Below are 19,248 nucleotides of genomic sequence, written 5' to 3'. Positions count from 1 at the left end.
AAATACTTGTCATCTAAGATACTTTTTTCGTAATTCCGAGAAATACTGAGCCCTAGGGATCCCCGTTAACATCAGCACTAGTGTGTTTTTATAACTTATAATAACAGATGTGTAACTACTAGAAATCACAAATGGGGATATAAGGCTGGATTTAAATCAGGGGACAGACTCTAGCATGCTGAAAATGAGTAATCTGTGTAATGTTACAACTCTCAGTGGCTGTTTGATGGACTGAGAACTTCAGAGTGAACTCTGGTTTGAATGGAAGTAAAGGCAGAATGGGCATGCAGCAAAGCAAAGATGTATCACAAGGGCCAAGAAATAGAGGCCAGAGGTGACGACACTGGGGTCGATCTTGTTTAAAAGTAGCAGGCCTGCTGTCTGATGACATGTCTATACACTACCAGTCAAAAGTTTGGAAACACCTTCTCATTCAAGGGTTTGTATTTATTGTAATGATTGTAAACACTGTAGATTAATACTGAAGACATTAAAACTATGAAAAAACATATATCGAATTATCTAATTAACCAAAAGGTGTTAAACAAAGCAGAATATGTTTTGTATTTTAGATTCTTTTGAGACCATCAGTTGTGTTGTTCAGAGGTAGGGTTAGTACACAATGGATAGCCCTATTTGACTACTGTTGTAATCCAGATTATGGCAAAACCAGATTATTTCATAGTTTTGATGTCTTCAGTATTAATCTACAATGTTGAAAATAATTAAAATAAATAAAAACCATTGAATGAGAAGGTGTGTCCAAACTTTTGACTGGCAGTGTAGTATGAGTCAGCACCTTTCCAGTGTTATTGCGTAAGGATCCTTCTTCTCCTCTTTTGTCTTCTTTTTTCAGTTACTCTGTTTCCTCCGAGGCCTCTGTGTTGGGTAGCACAAGTTCTTGAGACAGCTCATGGATTGAGAGAGACAGCTATCTACTGGTGTTACTTTGTGTTGAATGTATGAAGTGTCTTTGGTGAAGAAAAGAGTCCAACATGTCCTGCTGCAGAACCACTACAGTGAGATCATGGATGGTTTCATTGAAAACATTTAATCCTTCATTAGCATCATGCAGACAGAAGACAACATAAAAACACTGTAATATATTTATGCTTTCCATAAATATGTTTGTATCAGAAATTATAACAAGTAATACAATAAATTGAAATCAGCGAGACGCATTGTCAAAGTATCATCCAGTTCATTGCAGCGGTTTCATGTTAACAGGGTTTAAGCAAAGCAATAATATCTGGTTTGGTTACAAACATTTAACTAACTTCTACACAAAACCAACAAATATTAGGCATCAGCAAGTGCAACAAACAATACACTGATCTTAAATCAGTTATTACCCCCAAAAATCAACAGACATCAGGACACCTTCTGTGTGATGACATCAAACAGCTGAGTAATACAAGTTTAACTAGTAAAATATCAGCAATCTGGGATTTTCCACTTCCACACATTTGTAAACCCCGTTGTGTCTTTACTTAAGACTTGGTATCAAGAGGGCAAAGTTGAAACTGATCAACTTTATTTGTAATGCTGTTTACAAAGTAATCAGTCCTATGTTTAAATCCTTTTTATCACCAACATAAAAACTAAATGATTTCTCTCCTGGGTGTGCTCGTTGTTTCTTCAGGAGGTAACTCTAGCTGTATGTATGACCACACACTGAGTGGTTCCTCACAAGTGCTATATGTCATATCACTGACAGAACATTCATTTTCTCTTTTAGTTTAGACGTGATTCATCATCACCACTGTCAGTCTCAAGTTCAGGATCAGGTTCAGAGGAGTCTTCAGACTTGATCTCAATCTCTAGTTGTAAGGTTTTAACTGGATCAAAGTCCTCCACTGGTTGTGGCCCTCCACAGCTCTCTCCATCCGCTCCTGTTTCTGCCTCTCTTATGTCCTCAGTCTGGATGAGATGATGCTCTGAAGTCTGACTTCCAATACACTTATGTTGTTTAATCTGATATGACCAAGAGAATCTTTGTGCACAAATTCTGCAGCTGAAGGGTTTCTCTCCTGTGTGAACCAGCATGTGTCTGGTCAGAGTGTCCTTTCTGTTAAACTTTTTGTCGCACTCGGTGCAGCTGAAGGGTTTCTCTCCAGTGTGAACCAACATGTGTGATCTGAGAAACCCTATGCGGTAATATCTTTTACTACAAAGAGCGCAGATGAAAGGTTTCTCTCCTGTGTGCACCAACTCATGGGTGGTTAGACTCCCTTTGTGTTTAAATCTTTTACCACAGTCGGAGCAGCTGAAGGGTTTCTCTCCACTGTGACGCTTCATGTGTGATCTTAGATCCCCGATATGGTGAAACTTTTTACTGCACCCAGGGCAGCTGAAGGGTTTCTCTCCTGTGTGAACAAACATATGTGTGGACAGACTTCCTTTGTGTTTAAATCTTTTCCCGCACACAGAGCAGCTGAAGGGTTTCTCTTCTGTGTGCACTAACATGTGTGAGGTCAGTTCCACTTTTTGGTTGAATCTTTTGCTGCACTCAGAGCAGCTGAAAGGTTTCTCCCCAGTGTGAATCTTCAAGTGTCTGGTCAGATTACGTTTCTCTGTAAATATCTTCCCACACTCAGCACAGCTGTGTAATTTCTTTTCAGTATTTGGTCTTTCATTTTGCATGTTTTCCAGAAAGTTTAAACCTGACTGATCTTCACCAGTCTCCTTACAGTTATCATCACTCTCTTCAGTCTCTGGTTCAGAACACATTTCATTCTTCAGCTCAGTCTCTGGTTGTAAAAGTCTCTCTGGATTTGAGTTCCTGGCTGGCTCTAGTTCTCCACAGTCCTCTCCATTAGAGCCTGTTTCCATCTTTTCACTTTTTCTCTGATGAAGCTGTGAGGACTGAGGTTCCTCTCCTTCATCTTCACTCTTCACTTGGATAATAGTGAAGGGGAACTTGGTGGTGTCAGCCTCCTCCAGTTCTTCTAGCAACTCTCCCTCGTCACTGCTCCACAGTTCCTCCTGTTCCTCTTTAATGTGTAGGGACTCAGTGTCCTCCTGGTCCATGGCGAGGCACCACTCCTGCTGCTCATGGAGAGGGTCTTCTTTACTCACCAACAGCTGCTGGATGCCTGCAAGACATAGTAATCAAAAATGTAACAGAGGACATGGAAAATATTGCTAGATAATTTAGAAAAAATAATTAATCGAAGGAAGGCAGAGGCAGTCCAGGATTTCGCGGGTTTTTTTTGTGATTGTTGCGGTCCAAAAAGCCGGATTTTGCAACAGCTTTTTGAAAAAAGTTGTAGTGAAAGTTGCGATTTTTTTCCCAGCTTTTTTCCCCAATAACATCTCAGGCGCAAGTAAATATACTAAATTATTAGCAGTTGGTTTTAGTGTTGTTGGTAGCCTTACCAAAAACTGTTTTAACAAAATATACTTTATTTGCGCACAGGGTAACATCACAGAGAGTCTCCATCCTAATCTTCCAGACTTTGTGAAACACTGCACTGGCATACAGTGTTCATTTTGGCAGCTATTTTAGATTGAGTCTTAGTCTTTAGACGACAATACCTGTTAGTTATAGTCACATTTTAGTCTTTTCAGCCCTTTATAGTTGTAGTCTAGTTTTAGTCGACAGAAACTCAAAACATTTTAGTCTTTGATATTTGCCGAAACATTTTCACTCTTTAAATAATTCATGTAGTGGATCAGATATCGGTATCAGGGTTATACCAAATGTTAAAATCATCAACATTTCACTCCTTTAACACTTTTGTTTGTGTAATATCTTAAGTTAAATAATTCAGCCTGTCCCTACAAAAAATTAAAAGAAAACATTCTTGATGTGACCACTGTGACTGTATTTTGATTCTCTTGATTCACAGAAAAATGCCATGAAAGGGACTGTATTGCACATTTACGACGGTCCTTGAATGTACCTTCAGTGACAGGTGCACTCAGTCAGTCAGTTCACAGCACTCTGAAATGCATCTGCATCTTTCAACGAGGAGTTTATCAAAACTTACTAAATGTGTCTGATGTTTCACCAAACTGGATTAAATCAAGCTGTAGATGCAGAGCTTTTTACGGTAATGGCGGCAAAAACGGCAAACATCAAATATTAAACAGACGTCCCCCGGTTGTGTCTTTGTCACTAACACACACCGGGGGTAAAAATCATCAATGAAGATGAGACAGATACATGGAGGCGGGGAGAGCTGGTTCATAAAGCACACCTGCTGCAGGTAGAGACCAAGCTAACACTGCGCCCCTCAGATAAGAACTCAGCCTGTCACAGGAAGTCATCACTTTTATCTTTAAAGACGCACAGCAGGGAAAACATGGATTCTTAATGTCCGGCAGGCCGCTACTAAAGTTTTCGTCTCATCAACAAAATTAAAACGTATGATCTGTAGCTTATTAATACTAAAAGGGTATTTGAGTATCTAAAAATAACAACATTGTCATCGTCACTTGTCCTGCCTGCTGTCCCCTCTTTTCACCCGTTCTCCGTGCATGTTTTGCTGTATAAAAGTGCTGATGAAGTGAGGACTTACGTTTATGTTCCACCATGATATTGCATGCCGTGCAAAACAGTTTACCCCCCCTTTTATGTAAAACATCCAGAAAATTGACTTGCACAAACTTCGGCAGAAATATTAGTTGGTATATGTGCTTTTTTTTTTCTCACGTCGACATGTTTTTAACTTGTCAACCGCTAACAAGGAAGTGAAATTGATGACAAAACCGATGACGTACAGGGGCTGAGGTTAAGGTGATTGGTCAAATTTGCAGGAGAGTTGCGGTGATTGTATAAAATTGCAAGGCTGCAGAGAAATCACGCTGATTGGTTGAATTTGCATCGATAGTTGAGATCGCGATATCGCAACTTCCTGGAGGGACTGAATAGTGTTCTTACAAGCCTTATTTCAGGTCAGATGAACATTAAACACAACATCTTTATTCACATTAAGGTCTGGATATCATCCTGCCTAACTATTATTAATTACATTACGGTTAGAATTCTCTCTTTCACTCCTTGTGCCTTTAAGATCTCTTGCTAGTTTTTGAAAGGTTCATCCACTCCCCAGGAAGAGGGGAAATCAAAAAATGCATTAATGTCCCAGGCTTTTCAACAGATTGATTTGACATATGTGTGCTCTGGTTGCCCCTAGCATTGCTCTTATTTTTCACAATTAACCACCGTTGTTGAGGGGTACTGACCAATCAGAACACATCTGGGGGATTAGTAAGAAAGCTGGGTAATACTGTAGTGTGTGGACAACTGAAGGGGTAAATGCCCGGAGGCAAGAATGGTATCCAATAAGGAGTGAGTAACCAGAGCGGAGGTACACACCATCGATTGTAAAAAGTCATGCAGGTGAGCTTGACAGAGTAATATGAGTTTAAACTGTCTCTGCAGAAGAATTCAGAACACTCAGAGAATGGGCTGAAGTTGCTAATCAAGCAGAAGTTGAGGGCTTTACACTGGGCTTAAAGCCACTCGTGAGGACTTGATAGCCTGCTGAAACCCCCAGCCTCCCAACCTGGCATTGGAATGGGAAAAGATATCTAAGAATCAATTAGAGGAGTTTTGAGCTCTTTCTCTGGGGATTGGTTATTGAATAATGTCTTAGCCATACATTTTTCATCTCCCGGTCAGATATGGGAACAAGTCAATTTTCGCAAGTTGTCAAGTCTAATGTCTTTGGTCACAAGTCAAGACAAGTCTCAAGTTTCTGAGGGGCAAGTCCAAGTAAAAAACAAAGACACTTTTTTCCCGTTGTTTAGCACCACTCGAGTGGCTGCTTGTTGCAGCAGCTCTCTCTGTTCGTTGTTTGTTGTTCTTCTTTCGACTCTTTTTTCATATCTGTTTAGTTCTCTTTGTATTTGGAGCCTGTCATGACTTTAAATGACTCATTTGTTGGCCATGGACACCAAACTGACTACGTTTGCAGTGGTGTTTTTACTATTATTGTTCCTGTGTGTGTCCAGAGATCCTGCGTGTATCCATGGTAACATTGTTTACATACCAGATCAGCTGTTAGAAGCCCGTAGCATGTCCATGCTAAACGATGCTAGGCCCGATGTTCCCTGCGAGCTGAGAAGGAGGCAAGGATGACGTGCTGGTACTGAGGTGCACGCTAAGAAAAGACGACATGGACCTGTCCTTCCACCCACCGTTATGGGGAATGTAAGATCTATCTACAATAAGGTGGACGAGCTAACCCAGCACCAGAGAGAATACTGGCAGAGTAGCATCATGCTAACAGAGCTAACACCAGACATGAACGCCACATTGGAAGGATTTCACCTGCTGTGGGCGGACAGGATACAGGAGAGCAAGACTGAACTAACTGGTGAAGAAGGCCAGCTCAGTCCTGGACCCTGTGGAGGTGGTGGCTGACAGGAGAATTATGGCCAAGCTGTCGTCTCAGATGAACATTTCTTTTCTATATATATTCTTGTTAAATTCTTGTACTGTACACCCTTTTTTGACTATCTTATCTTAAGTCAAGTCTGAAGTCTTCAAGGACAATGGCAGGTCCTACCGAAGTCCCACTGTCAACATGAAAAAAAATTGAAATTCTTGGGTCTTCAGCACTTCCATCCATCCATCCATTTTCATCAGCTTATCCAAAATCGGGTCGCGGGGGCAGTCTAGGCAAATTGACCCAGACGTGTCTCTCCACAGCAGTGTTCCAGCTCATCCTTGGGAATCCCGAGGCATTCCAAGGCAAGATGGGATATGTAGTTCCTCCAGCGAGGTCCAGATGTGCATGGAATGCCTCCAATGGTAGGCATTCTTTTCAAATGACTAAACCACCTCTACTGACCCCTTTCAATGAGAAGGAGCAGTGGCTCTGTTTCAAGCTCTTTGAATTCAGCCACTTGTATCCGCGATCTTATTGTTTCGTTCAGAACCTGTAGCTCATGACCATATGAGGATTGGAACGTAGTAGACAGAAAGCTTTGTCTTACAACTCAACTCCCTCTTCACCAAACGGTTCCACCTGTCAATCTCACTATCCATATTACCCCCACTCGTGAACAAGATCCCAAGATACTTAAACTCCCTCACTTGGGGCAAACGCTCGCTCCCCCCAGAGAGAGCAATCCACTTTTCCGTCATAGAACCATGGCCTCAGACTTGGAAGTACTGACTCTCATCCCAGCTGCTTTGCAATCAGCTGCAAACCGCTCCATTGCCTGCTGGAGGGCCCAGCCTGAAGAAGCCAACAGAACCACATCAGCTGCAAGCTAAAATACTATTCGATAATCACTGGAAACTATTGTTGGTAATAGTACTCTTAAAATGAGATAATATTTGCATGTGAACGAATATTCGAGCATTGAAACCATTCCTAGTTTAGAGTCTGTTTTAACAGCTAGGAGCTTCAGACTACGAAGTGATAAAAGTGATAAATGATAGAAGTCCTGATTCTGAAGTATTTTGTGACTCAGCACTCAGAGACCATTGTAAATGAATAATTTTCAGATTCTGGAGTTTTGATGTCTTCAGATTCAGAGTCAGACGGCTCAGACATGCAGTAGGGGTGGTGAAAAAAATCGATTATTGATTAATCGCGATTATGTTATGGACGAGTATGAATCGATCATTACATTTTCAAAAATCGATTATTTTTTACATTATTTTATTTTGTAAAAATGTTATCCCGCGGTCAACGGAAGTTAAACATCATACGTCCGGCATACGCCTGCCATAATTTGTAGGTAAGTTATGCAGACGTTGACACACGTTCACACACGGAGAGCTTTGTGTCTGCATGTGTGTGTGTGTGTGTGTGTGTGTGTGTGTGAGAAGCCTTGGAGCCAGAGGTCGATAGACTTTTTCGTTGTCTGTCTTTTGCCTGACAGGGTCATAAAAGTCCTGTCATAATCTATTTTTACCCGTCACTTTAATCTTTAAAATGATGATAATGACATGTTCCATAGCATTTCATTTTCAATCATTTGTAATTAATATTCAGTCCGAACAAGCTGAACAGAGAATCCACACTGTGCCATCACACATGTAACCTTTTCTCCGCTGACTGTGGCCCCAGTAGCTCCATATGAACAATGAAATTAAACGATTGCACTTAAAATAGGAACAGTTCACCTGCTGTGGCCTGAACGCACACTCTCACACCTTCCTCATGGTCCGCGTGGACTTGAATTGCGTGCCCGCTTGTGCGTAATCAAATGTCTCAGGTGGTATGGCTGCAGGGGGTACTGTCATGAGGTTTTGGACTTTTGCCTCGGACAGACAACTTCTCATGGCTTGATGTTGTTTTAGAGGCTGAATCTGCGCTCTGCTGCCACACTGGAGATTGGAATTACAAGCGCCACTTTAGCCAAAGTTTTGAAATCAGGGAACATTTCTCCACGTTAGTGATCAGAAGTCGGCAAGACTCTCTGACCGAGGGTTTTTCTGATCCCGCAAGCACTCGCTTCAGCGGGAGGAAATCCCGCAGCATGCGCTCCTTCTGCACCAGTGGTTCAGCTGCACCGGTCACAGACGCGCTCCCACGCCTCCTTTCCGTAACTCTTCAAAGCGCTGTCAGCACACGGATTGCGAGATGCATCGAGTATGGTGTCCAGGTCAGAGATGATGCTCAGATGGGAATCTTTTTTTGATTGATTTGGTTACCTCCGCGATGTATACTCTGTGCGTAAAGTTGAAAATGTCTGCGCGTTTGCATGTGTGAGTGTGACGCCGCAGAACCTGCCGTCTTGTGAGGCCTCGTTGAATGTGTCATTTCTGTGTTCTACAGTATATAAGCTACAGTTAGTTGGTTCTACCTCTAAAGGAAATAAGCCTTCCATTTAATTGTTGTTGTAATGAGAGTGCAAAGAATCTGGTCATTCTAGACCACTGATTGTTGTTTAGTAAAATTTGATCAGTCACAACACAATGTGTTGTGTCATTTCTGTGTTCTACAGTATATAAAAGGTGCAAGGTGTTACACAGCTGTGAACACACACAGTTCCAAAGCTGTATTTTTGTTCTACAGAAAAAAACTCAAAGTGTGGACATTTGTTTCAAGTTAGAAACAAATGATTCTGAAGTTACAACTACACTACACATAAAGTGCTTTAAGTTGTTACTCAATAAAAGAGAAGTAATTCAGAAACTGACTGTTATTTTTTAATGGTGCAATAAATTTGGGTTACTGTCAAACAGAAAATCAATAATCGCTGATCGAGAATCGTTAATAATCGAAAATTGGTTGGTAATCGAATCGGGACCTCAATAATCGGAATCGAATCGAATCGGGAAATCAGACCGATTAACCACCCCTAACATGCAGGCTGTGAACTCTCTCTTGACCTGTCAATCAAAGAGTTAGGCCACGCCCACAGAGTCCTGAGAAATGCTCTGACCTGTAAAATAAGCTGTTTTTGAACAGAGTTTGTTCAGAGTTGTGGATGTTTATTTTCACTCAGATTTTTGTTGAAGCTTGATTGCACATTATATTTTGATATTCTATATGAATTTTAAATATACCATTCACGTTACCAGAGGCTTTAAAACAGCACTTCCGAAACAGACGGGTGACATCACGGATACAATCAGTTATTTCATTTTATTATACATTTATTTTTCATGATGAAATCACCAACTTTAACTTTTACTCGCATTACTTTTGCCCGGCAACCCCGCTTTGTTTGTTTTACTCATGCTCAGTTGGATGAGCTGAAGCCGGCCTTCTCGTCGGCTTGGGCCGCTGGATGTTAGAGCTACGATGAGGAGAGCTGGTATAAGAAGACGGAGATTTGTTGAGAGGAGGTAGAAGCTGTGTCTCTCCTCTCTCATCATGGGCAACGTGAGATCTCTGGATAATAAGATGGACGAGCTAACAGGGACTAGCCAGGAGTCAGACGGAGTTTCAGGAATGTAGCATGGTGTGCTTCACGGAAACGTGGCTGCATCAGGATATTCACGACCACAACGTCTCCATGGCGGCTTCCAGACTCTCCGGGCAGACCGGGATAGCACCGAGAGCACTGTGGGAGATCTCACATGTCATACTGGTAGCTGTTTACATCCCCCCTCTGCCAACCCAAGTACTGCATCCAACATTCTCAACGCTGCCATAGACAGACTCCAGACAGACCACCAGAGTGCCCTCTTCATGATCTCCGGGACTTCATCAATGTATTTATTTTCTACATAGCTTATTTTGTCTTCTGTACATACTTTTATTATCATTATTTTCATTGTATTTGTATTTATATCTTATTAATTACTTCTTCTATTAGTATTATTTGATATTCTTACTTATTGTGTAAAGAGCAACTTTAATGTTTGAATTTCCCCCCAGGATAAAAAAAGGATTTCTGATTAAACTGTCTGTGATTGACACACCGTGCAGCCTCAAACAGTGTGATATATATTTCACTTGCCTTCTATTAATCCAACATGTATGGCATCCCTGTAAAATAAATTAATATATTCATATTTTACTTTATTTACTATGCAGAATGGCGCACAGCAGCTCTTCTGCCCTGTGACTAGTGTTTTTTTCCACCGCAGCACAAACCGGATGTGACGTATACTGGGATGCCGTCTGTATCTATTCATGGCACGTAGTGATGCTGATGCTTAATTTTAGACTGTGACTGAGTGTGACTGTAAATGACTCAGTGGCTGACTTTAATCTGCAGTTGTTTTAATACTGAAGAGAAGCTGATGGTGAACAAACCTGCTGTGTTTAAGAAAAGCTTGGAGCTGAAACAGGGTCCAGGAGTCCCTGTTGATGCTCCTTCTCCTCTTCTGATATTCATCCTCGTCCGCTTTTGTTCTTCCCTTTAGTCTTCAGCAGATCAAGTTAGTCTCTGGTTTCCTTTCAGCAGTTTGACTTCAGGCATTTTCACACAATGACCCAGGCTTCTTCTTCTTCTAATAAACTCAGTCAGAAACTCTTTATCTCTCCATCAAACTGTCACTTTGTGATGCTAAGCTACGAGCCGGTACTCTGAGCACATGCTAAGCTAAGTTGAATATCTTCTTCCTCCCGGATCTGAGCCTGAGGTGAAACACTGAGTGAAAGGTGAACCCGGAGTCTTCTTCAGGAGAAAACAGAGGCTCTACAGGAACATCACTGAGACTGAAACACCCTCAGAGAGCACAGTCGCACAGACCCGCTGCCATCTTGATAAATGAAGACTCACGTCCCCACAGAGAGGAGGACTTCCGGTGCATCAAGTAATACCTTCAAAATAAAAGGTGACACATTCACTGAGCTGAATGAGCTCATTAAAGCACAGAGAGCCTTTTTTTCTTAAAGCTCATGCTTGAGCTTTTTCTAATCTTTTTGTTGTCTTTTTTTTTTTTTTTTATTTCAAGAAAGTACAAAATTCAGGAAGAAATAAAATAATACAGAAACCAAATACATTTCACATAAAAAGTAATCATAAGGCCAATGACAAAGAAAAACATAGCGATACCAAACAAACAGTAATACAAAATAAAAAATAACAAAAAACACTAATAAAAAAAAAACAACAATTCTAATATTTCACAGGGCAATCACCAGGCTCAGTGCATCGCGACAACACTCCCATCACACTCATACACGAAGGTAGTTATTCCATATTGTATTGTATCCATAAATCCATCCATTTCTACAGGAAAGCTGTAATTGTGTGGTTTTATTTAATTTTAACTCTGATTTTAAGGGTCTGTTTTATAAGTTTGTAGGGTTTTTAAGCTTTTATTTAATTTAATTTTACTCGCTTCATTTTGCTTTGCACTTCTTCTTGTTTTTATTGCCCACTGTAAAGCACTTTGTTACTTGTATTGAAAATTGCTATATAAATAAAGTGTTATTATTATTATTATTACTATTATTATAAAGGGGCCCCCTATGTCCAAAAGCATCTCCCGTCTGTTATTAAGCTTAAAAATGAGTTGTTTATTGGTAGCTATTTTGGTAATTACTCCCAGCCATTCATTAGAGGGATGCTACTTTTAGTTTTCCAGTGTCTGAGCAAAATCCTACATCCTGTGTTAATGGCCAATCTACACCACAGAGTCTGCTTTTTCTTCTTCTTTATATGTGTCTTATTTAGTTTTCTTCACTTCTTGGAATTAAAACCCTTGATATGTATCTAGGTTTTTAACTTCCTGGATCAAGTACACAGGAAAATGATTACTCATGAATCACGCCAGAGAGTATGGAGGTTTCACCCTCAATAGAGATCAGCATTGTGGTGTAATTCATCAATAAACTGGACACTGGACACTGAAGACTCAGGAGACTCTGACGGCTTATGTTGAAATAGTTTATGTAGAACTTGATGAAGGAGAAATAACAACAGTACACAGGCAGGGGAGTGCAGTGCAATGCCAAGTCAGTTCTGTCAGACAAATCCTCAAGCATGGTTTTTATCCCCAAAGACGACACTAAAGTTAGATACTCATATTTGGACAATAGGAAACAAAACAATTGGGGAGAAGAGCTGTGCTCTAGTCTGGAGACACTACGTCAGTCTAAACTTACAGATAAAGACAGGATTAGGGAGAAAGACCTTACTACAGTGACTCTGTCTCGCCTGTCACGCAGAAGTCTCAGCTGACATTGGAAGGAAGTAACTCTGCCCCTGACACTTAGACTGGAAAGATACAAGAGTTAAACATTCTTACATGCATATATATATAAGACTAGGAAAATTCCATGACAAGCATAAAGGAGGAAAACTTACTTCTCACACTGTAAACAGAAAAAAACAGACAAGGCTTCCCCTTCACGAGACTAACTCTCCCTGATGAAGCACAACAAAATGTTTCTTTTTTTCTGTCTAAGTCTGAACGAGCTGCTGTTTGCGAGCCCGCTCCAGGAAATATGCTGGATATAAAACATAAAATATATGTCACATCTGTCATGAATCAACCCCTTGTATGGTAAAGACTCCCCCTCTCCATTCAGCCCATCATACATCTGGATTGAATCTAGCCCCCGCAGGACTACACCATGCACACAGCGCAGAGAGAGAGAGACGTAGCAGCTCATCTCAGTCACAATCAGGCAAAGCTGGAGAGAACTACTCAGAGCTGCAGAGCTTTGTGGGTATCTTTGTGCTCGAGTATCATCAGAGCAATTTGATCTGTGAGTTAGACTTTTAGACAAGCACGCCCCAAATGAGACCCTACTGAGATCTGGGAGACATAATCTCGGGTGACATTTAGGAGATCTCACTGAGGGTACACAAGTCATCCATTTGTGATCAACACAGTTTCATTCAGTGCAGGATTCTACACCAAGATCACTACACCAAAGCTCAGCTGGCAAACATTTGAAACAGTGTCTCCTTTGTGTGATTGTTGCCAGGGAGCTCCAGCAAATTACACTCATTTGTTCTGGTGCTATCCTCTTTTGAATGGATTCTGGTCTGAGGTTTGTAGTACATTATCAAAGGTAACTGGGAGAAGTCTTGTCCCTCATGTTTTAACAGCACTACATTAAAAACAGACATGACTCTGTAGTGAAAATCAATGCATTAAGAACAAACATGCCTCTGTAGTGAAAATCAATGCATTAAGAACAAACATGCCTCTGTAGTGAAAATCAGGTCATTAAAAACAGACATGACTCTGTAGTGAAAATCAATGCATTAAGAACAAACATGCCTCTGTAGTGAAAATCACGTCATTGAAAACAGACATGCCTCTGTAGTGGAAGTCGCTGCATTAGAAACAGACATGACTCTGTAGTGGAAGTCACGTCATTGAAAACAGACATGCCTCTGTAGTGGAAGTCGCTGCATTAGAAACAGATATGACTCTGTAGTGAAAATCAATGCATTAAGAACAGACATGACTCTGTAGTGAAAATCACGTCATTGAAAACAGACATGACTCTGTAGTGAAAATCAATGCATTAAGAACAAACATGCCTCTGTAGTGAAAATCACGTCATTAAAAAAAGACATGACTCTGTAGTGGAAGTCGCTGCATTAGAAACAGACATGACTCTGTAGTGGAAGTCGCTGCATTAGAAACAGACATGACTCTGTAGTGGAAGTCGCTGCATTAGAAACAGACATGACTCTGTAGTGGAAGTCGCTGCATTAGAAACAGACATGACTCTGTAGTGAAAATCACGTCATTGAAAACAGACATGACTATGTAGTGAAAATCACTGCATTAAGAACAGACATGCCTCTGTAGTGGAAGTCACTGCATTAAAAAAGACATGACTCTGTAGTGGAAGTCGCTGCATTAGAAACAGACATGACTCTGTAGTGAAAGTCACTGCATTAAAAACAGACATGACTCTGTAGTGGAAGTCACTGCATTAAAAACAGACATGACTCTGTAGTGGAAGTCACTGCATTAAAAACAGACATGACTCTGTAGTGGAAGTCACTGCATTAAAAACAGACATGACTCTGTAGTGGAAGTCACTGCATTAAAAACAGACATGACTCTGTAGTGGAAGTCACTGCATTAAAAACAGACATGACTCTGTAGTGGAAGTCGCTGCATTAGAAACAGACATGACTCTGTAGTGGAGATCACTGAATTAAAAACAGACATGACTCTTTAGTGGAAGTCACTGCATTAAAAACAGACATGACTCTGTAGTGGAAGTCGCTGCATTAAAAACAGACATGACTCTGTACTGAAAATCACTGCATTAAAAACAGACATGACTCTGTAGTGGAAGTCACTGCATTAAAAACAGACATGACTCTGTAGTGAAAATCACTGCATTAAGAACAGACATGACTCTGTAGTGGAAGTCACTGCATTAAAAACAGACATGACTCTGTAGTGGAAGTCACTGCATTAAAAACAAACGGGACTCTGTAGTGGAAATCACTGCATTAAAAACAGACATGACTCTGTAGTGGAAGTCACGTCATTGAAAACAGACATGCCTCTGTAGTGAAAATCAATGCATTAAAAACAGACATGACTCTGTAGTGGAAGTCACGTCATTGAAAACAGACATGACTCGGTAGTGGAAGTCGCTGCATTAGAAACAGACATGCCTCTGTAGTGGAAGTCACTGCATTAAAAACAGACATGACTCTGTAGTGAAAATCACGTCATTGAAAACAGACATGACTATGTAGTGAAAATCACTGCATTAAGAACAGACATGCCTCTGTAGTGGAAGTCACTGCATTAAAAACAGACATGACTCTGTAGTGAAAGTCGCTGCATTAAAAACAGACATGACTCTGTAGTGGAAGTCATTGCATTAAAAACAAACGGGACTCTGTAGTGGAAGTCATTGCATTAAAAACAGACATGACTCTGTAGTGGAAATCACTGCATTAAAAACAGACATGACTCTGTAGTGGAAGTCATTGCATTAAAAACAGACATGACTCTGTAGTGGAAGTCACTGCATTAAAAACAGACATGACTCTGTAGTGGAGATCACTGCACTAAAAACAGACATGACTCTGGAGTGGAAGTCACTGCATTAAAAACAGACATGACTCTGTAGTAGGGATGTACATTTTAAGTATTTTCCGTGATCGATTTTTGGAAATGTTAACGATCAATTATCGATTTATTGATAAATAAAAAACATTATTATTCTTACGTCAAAAACAATGCCAAATACGTTGTTTTCCCCCTAAATTGTATTTTCTACAGCAAAAAAATGCAAATAAGTGACGGGATTGAATACAGGTCCATGTTTGACACGCAGAATATCAACGATCAGGCTCATAGAAATATTCTCCGCGGACATAGTCTTATAAAGTGAAGGCTCATAATAATAACAGAAAAGTACTTCAGACTCATGGTGTCCAGTTTTCTGTCTTCTCGTTCTTATTGAGAAAAATAAACACGTGTATTCAATCAGGTGTCAGCCCGGAGCGCAACCGGGTCACTATCAGTCCAGCTGCAGAAAAGCCCAGATGGCTCTGATGTTGCTGCTCTGCAAACATAGCGTACCTGAATTTCCCACCTGTCTGTTGCCTCCGTATCAAAAGGTGGGAAATGTCCTGTTTATAGTTGTGAACCTTCGTGTCCGTGTCGTTGTTGGCAGCAGTTTTGTATTGATCCTCTTTTAAAAAGCGCACGTGGAGACCTGACGCACAACCGCAGCTGCCAGCTGAGCGTCTCCGCTGTGCGGCACACCTCTAACAGCTGATTCACTGAAATATGCTTTAAACTTAAAACATCTCCCTGATAACGGAGTGTAATATGAGACCACATGATGTTTGTTCCACCTGACGGAAAATTGATAATAAAATGTGTGTTTCGAGTAATATCTTAACAATTGTGGTCATCCAAACTCTGTAGTGGAAGTCACTGCATTAAAAACAGACATGACTGTAGTGGAGATCACTGTATAAAAAACAGACATGACTCTGTAGTGGAAGTCACTGCATTAAAAACAAACATGACTGTAGTGGAGATCACTATAAAAAACAGACATGACTCTGTAGTGGAGATCACTATAAAAAACAGACATGACTCTGTAGTGGAAGTCACTGCATTAAAAACAAACATGACTGTAGTGGAGATCACTATAAAAAACAGACATGACTCTGTAGTGGAAGTCACTGCAGTAAAAACAGACATGACTCTGTAGTGGAAGTCACTGCATTATAAACAGACATGACTCTGTAGTGGAAGTCACTGCATTTGAAACAGACATGACTCTGTAGTGGAAATCACTGCATTAAAAACAGACATGACTCTGCAGTGGAAATCACTGAATTAAAAACAAACGGGACTCTGTAGTGGAAGTCACTGAATTAAAAACAAACGGGACTCTGTAGTGGAAGTCACTGCATTAAAAACAAACGGGACTCTATAAGTGTTTTCATGCTCACAGCTGACAGAGAAAGTCATCATGACTCATTCACATCCTGTCCCTCAGCTGGTTACTGTAACTCGAGTCAGCTGTGATCTCACGGCTGAGGGATCTCAGCCCACACGGTGAATAACAGAGTCTAAAAGCTTCAGAGATCATCAACTCCCACTAAGGACCTGACTACATATCAATGGTGTTAGAGCAACTGTGCTCCTATGTTGGTGACCTCTTTGCACAAGCCTATGAGGTGGTGATTTGTCCAAAACAAAGATAGCAGCCTCCTATTATGGCCAAATACAACCAGATCAGTGTCCGGTCCGTCACTGCACTGGATCTGATAGGTTTCTATTCTTGTCAATGCGTTAACTTCCACTGGATCCGCTCTGTTGCGTCCCGGCCGGCTGCGTCTTTGGTCCGGCAGGTCGGAACACAACGGATCAGATACGCAGGACTTCTATTTTTGCCGGATGCCGGAGCACGACGCATCAATCTCAACAGAGCAGATGGAGCGGGACAGGAAGTCAGGTTTCACCAAAACAAAATGAAAACATCCGGTTAATTTTCAGAATAAAACACTCTGTGTTATCACCAGATCGTATTTCACTTAACTACAACAACAAACCGTCATGATAAGCGAAGCCAGGCCTGGAGTCAACAGGTCAGAGGTTTTCAGAGGACCAGAAAGACAACATGGATGAGGAGAGGAGGAGGAGAATCCTTGATTCAGTGAATGCCACGGGAAAACCTCGGTCACATGACTCCAGCTGTCCGGTGGTCCAGCTCAGCAACCGGGGTGTTGACGGGTGAGAGAGCATGGACCCGGACTTCAGCGGATCAGAGACGGACCGGACATGGATCTGGTGGAAGTCCTGTGTTAGCCCTGATAACTGTAGGAATCATATTACACTCAAAGGTATCCAAAAATCGTAACGGGACTACTTTCGGATTTGGACGGACGGGATGTGGGTAGTCTCTGAAAATACATTCTGAGGCACAGAAAACCCTCTGAATATCGCAGAAACACACTGAGATTACCACCTGAAAGCCAAGTTTCCCACGGAGTGTCCTATTTTTACAATAAGTGTATCCGTGGTACACTTCTGGGGCGTTCAGACAAAACATGAATGAAATCATTTGCGCGAATGACTTACATGTAAGGTCAATGTAAAGAAGCTAATAGACGTGAGTAGTGGTCTGGTGGCACGAATGGCGCAAATGATTCTCCTCGGCACCGCAATAGCCAATCAGCGTGCAGATCACAAGGTGACATAAGGTGTGACGTAGGGACCAGCGGAGATTCACTCATCTGGATAATATGGGTCACTTTGATTCTATCTCTGTGCAGCTTCCCCAAACTCTGTGACTCTACCTACTTTTTATGGGATCAGGAATAAACAGGAGCTCACTGTGAGGACAGAGAGGGAGGAGGATTATCTGCTGAGTTGTGAAAAACCTTGTCTGTCACTTGAATCAAGCTATCGGTTGTAGTAGGAAGTTAGCTCTACCCCCTTTTCAGCATAACCGGATTCGCCATTCAATGTCCGCGAGCTCAACCTTGTTTGATGACAACAGGCTGGTGTGGCGGGTCCTGAATGATTGGGACCCCTGACTGCCATCGCTTTGGGAGTTTAGTTAACATCTCAGAGAGTGTTTATTGATTTAAGTGTGTCATCAGTTATTATTACTGTATTTATTTATTTTTTACTTCTGATTTAAATTGAACTCCTTAGTTTTTAAGAAATGTCATGAAAAATAACAGATCAAATCTTACTGGAATGAAAGCTTCTTTCAGGGATTTGAATTCATGTTTTTTGTTATTTGTGTATCAATACTTTTATGTGTTCCTTTTTCATAATTTAATTTCCAGCACAAATGGTCACATAAATATTCACCAGAATGCAGGGAATTAAGTGTTAAATCCTTAAAATGTCCTGGAAGAGGACCCCCAGACTCCCCCTCTGCCTCAATATGTTTAAATGAATCCTAAATTTTGGGTATCAGGTCTGAAAGGGAGTACTGTATTATGTTCCTCACCCTGCCCCTCGAAGCAGCCAGAGTACACCACTGATGAGTCTTCTGTTCAATCCTGTGTGATCAATAAGTGCACGTGATTAAAGGTGTGATAAGGTCCATGTCATAAAAATCTCTCTCCTGTCAAACACTCAAAGTTGGAAACCCTGGTTTAGATATTTTTTTCAAAAGTTTTTGAATTGCACTGAATTAATTTAAGTTGACAGTCGGGTATTATTAAATGCAGATACAGTATATCACACTACATAGTTAGACATTATGATGTTTCGGACCTTTGCTTCAAGACATTTTCCCTAACTGGACCTCTTGTGATTTTAGCTGAATACCCGACAAACCGTTATGAAAGATTGCGTTTTCTGTCGATACTGCCAGAGCTGACCCCCGAGTGCGAGGAAAATGAGTTCAGTTGACCCCTCAGCAAAAATAAAACTGTTCAGGTTGAGGTCGATCATTACACACA

The 19,248-nt window shown here is 41.0% G+C and overlaps 1 protein-coding gene across 1 annotated transcript; it reads right to left on the bottom strand.

Annotated features, from left to right (window-relative positions):
• Nucleotides 1-1,032: 1,032 nt before the first annotated feature.
• On the bottom strand, nt 1,033-11,171 carry LOC117824394 (gastrula zinc finger protein XlCGF57.1-like). Its single transcript, XM_034699866.1, has 2 exons — nt 10,677-11,171; nt 1,033-3,095 (listed from the first exon to the last, which is right to left on the bottom strand). Exons 1-2 carry the CDS (start codon nt 10,756-10,758, stop codon nt 1,735-1,737), a joined length of 1,443 nt encoding a protein of 480 aa, XP_034555757.1. The 5' UTR covers nt 10,759-11,171; the 3' UTR covers nt 1,033-1,734.
• Between the last annotated feature and the right edge of the window lie 8,077 nt (nt 11,172-19,248).

This window comes from Notolabrus celidotus, chromosome 13, assembly GCF_009762535.1.
Source record: "Notolabrus celidotus isolate fNotCel1 chromosome 13, fNotCel1.pri, whole genome shotgun sequence".
NCBI classification, from domain to species: Eukaryota; Metazoa; Chordata; class Actinopteri; order Labriformes; family Labridae; genus Notolabrus; species Notolabrus celidotus.
Note: the sequence above shows the minus strand (reverse complement) of the source record. Positions and strands in the feature narration are given on the sequence as shown.

Coding starts and splice junctions, on each gene's coding strand:
- LOC117824394 (XM_034699866.1), bottom strand. CDS start 10,758: ATGAATATCAGAAGAGGAGAAGGAGCATCAACAGGGACTCCTGGACCC. Junction 3,096..10,676: donor GCTTTTCTTAAACACAGCAG/GTTTGTTCACCA, acceptor TATGTCTTGCAG/GCATCCAGCAGCTGTTGGTG.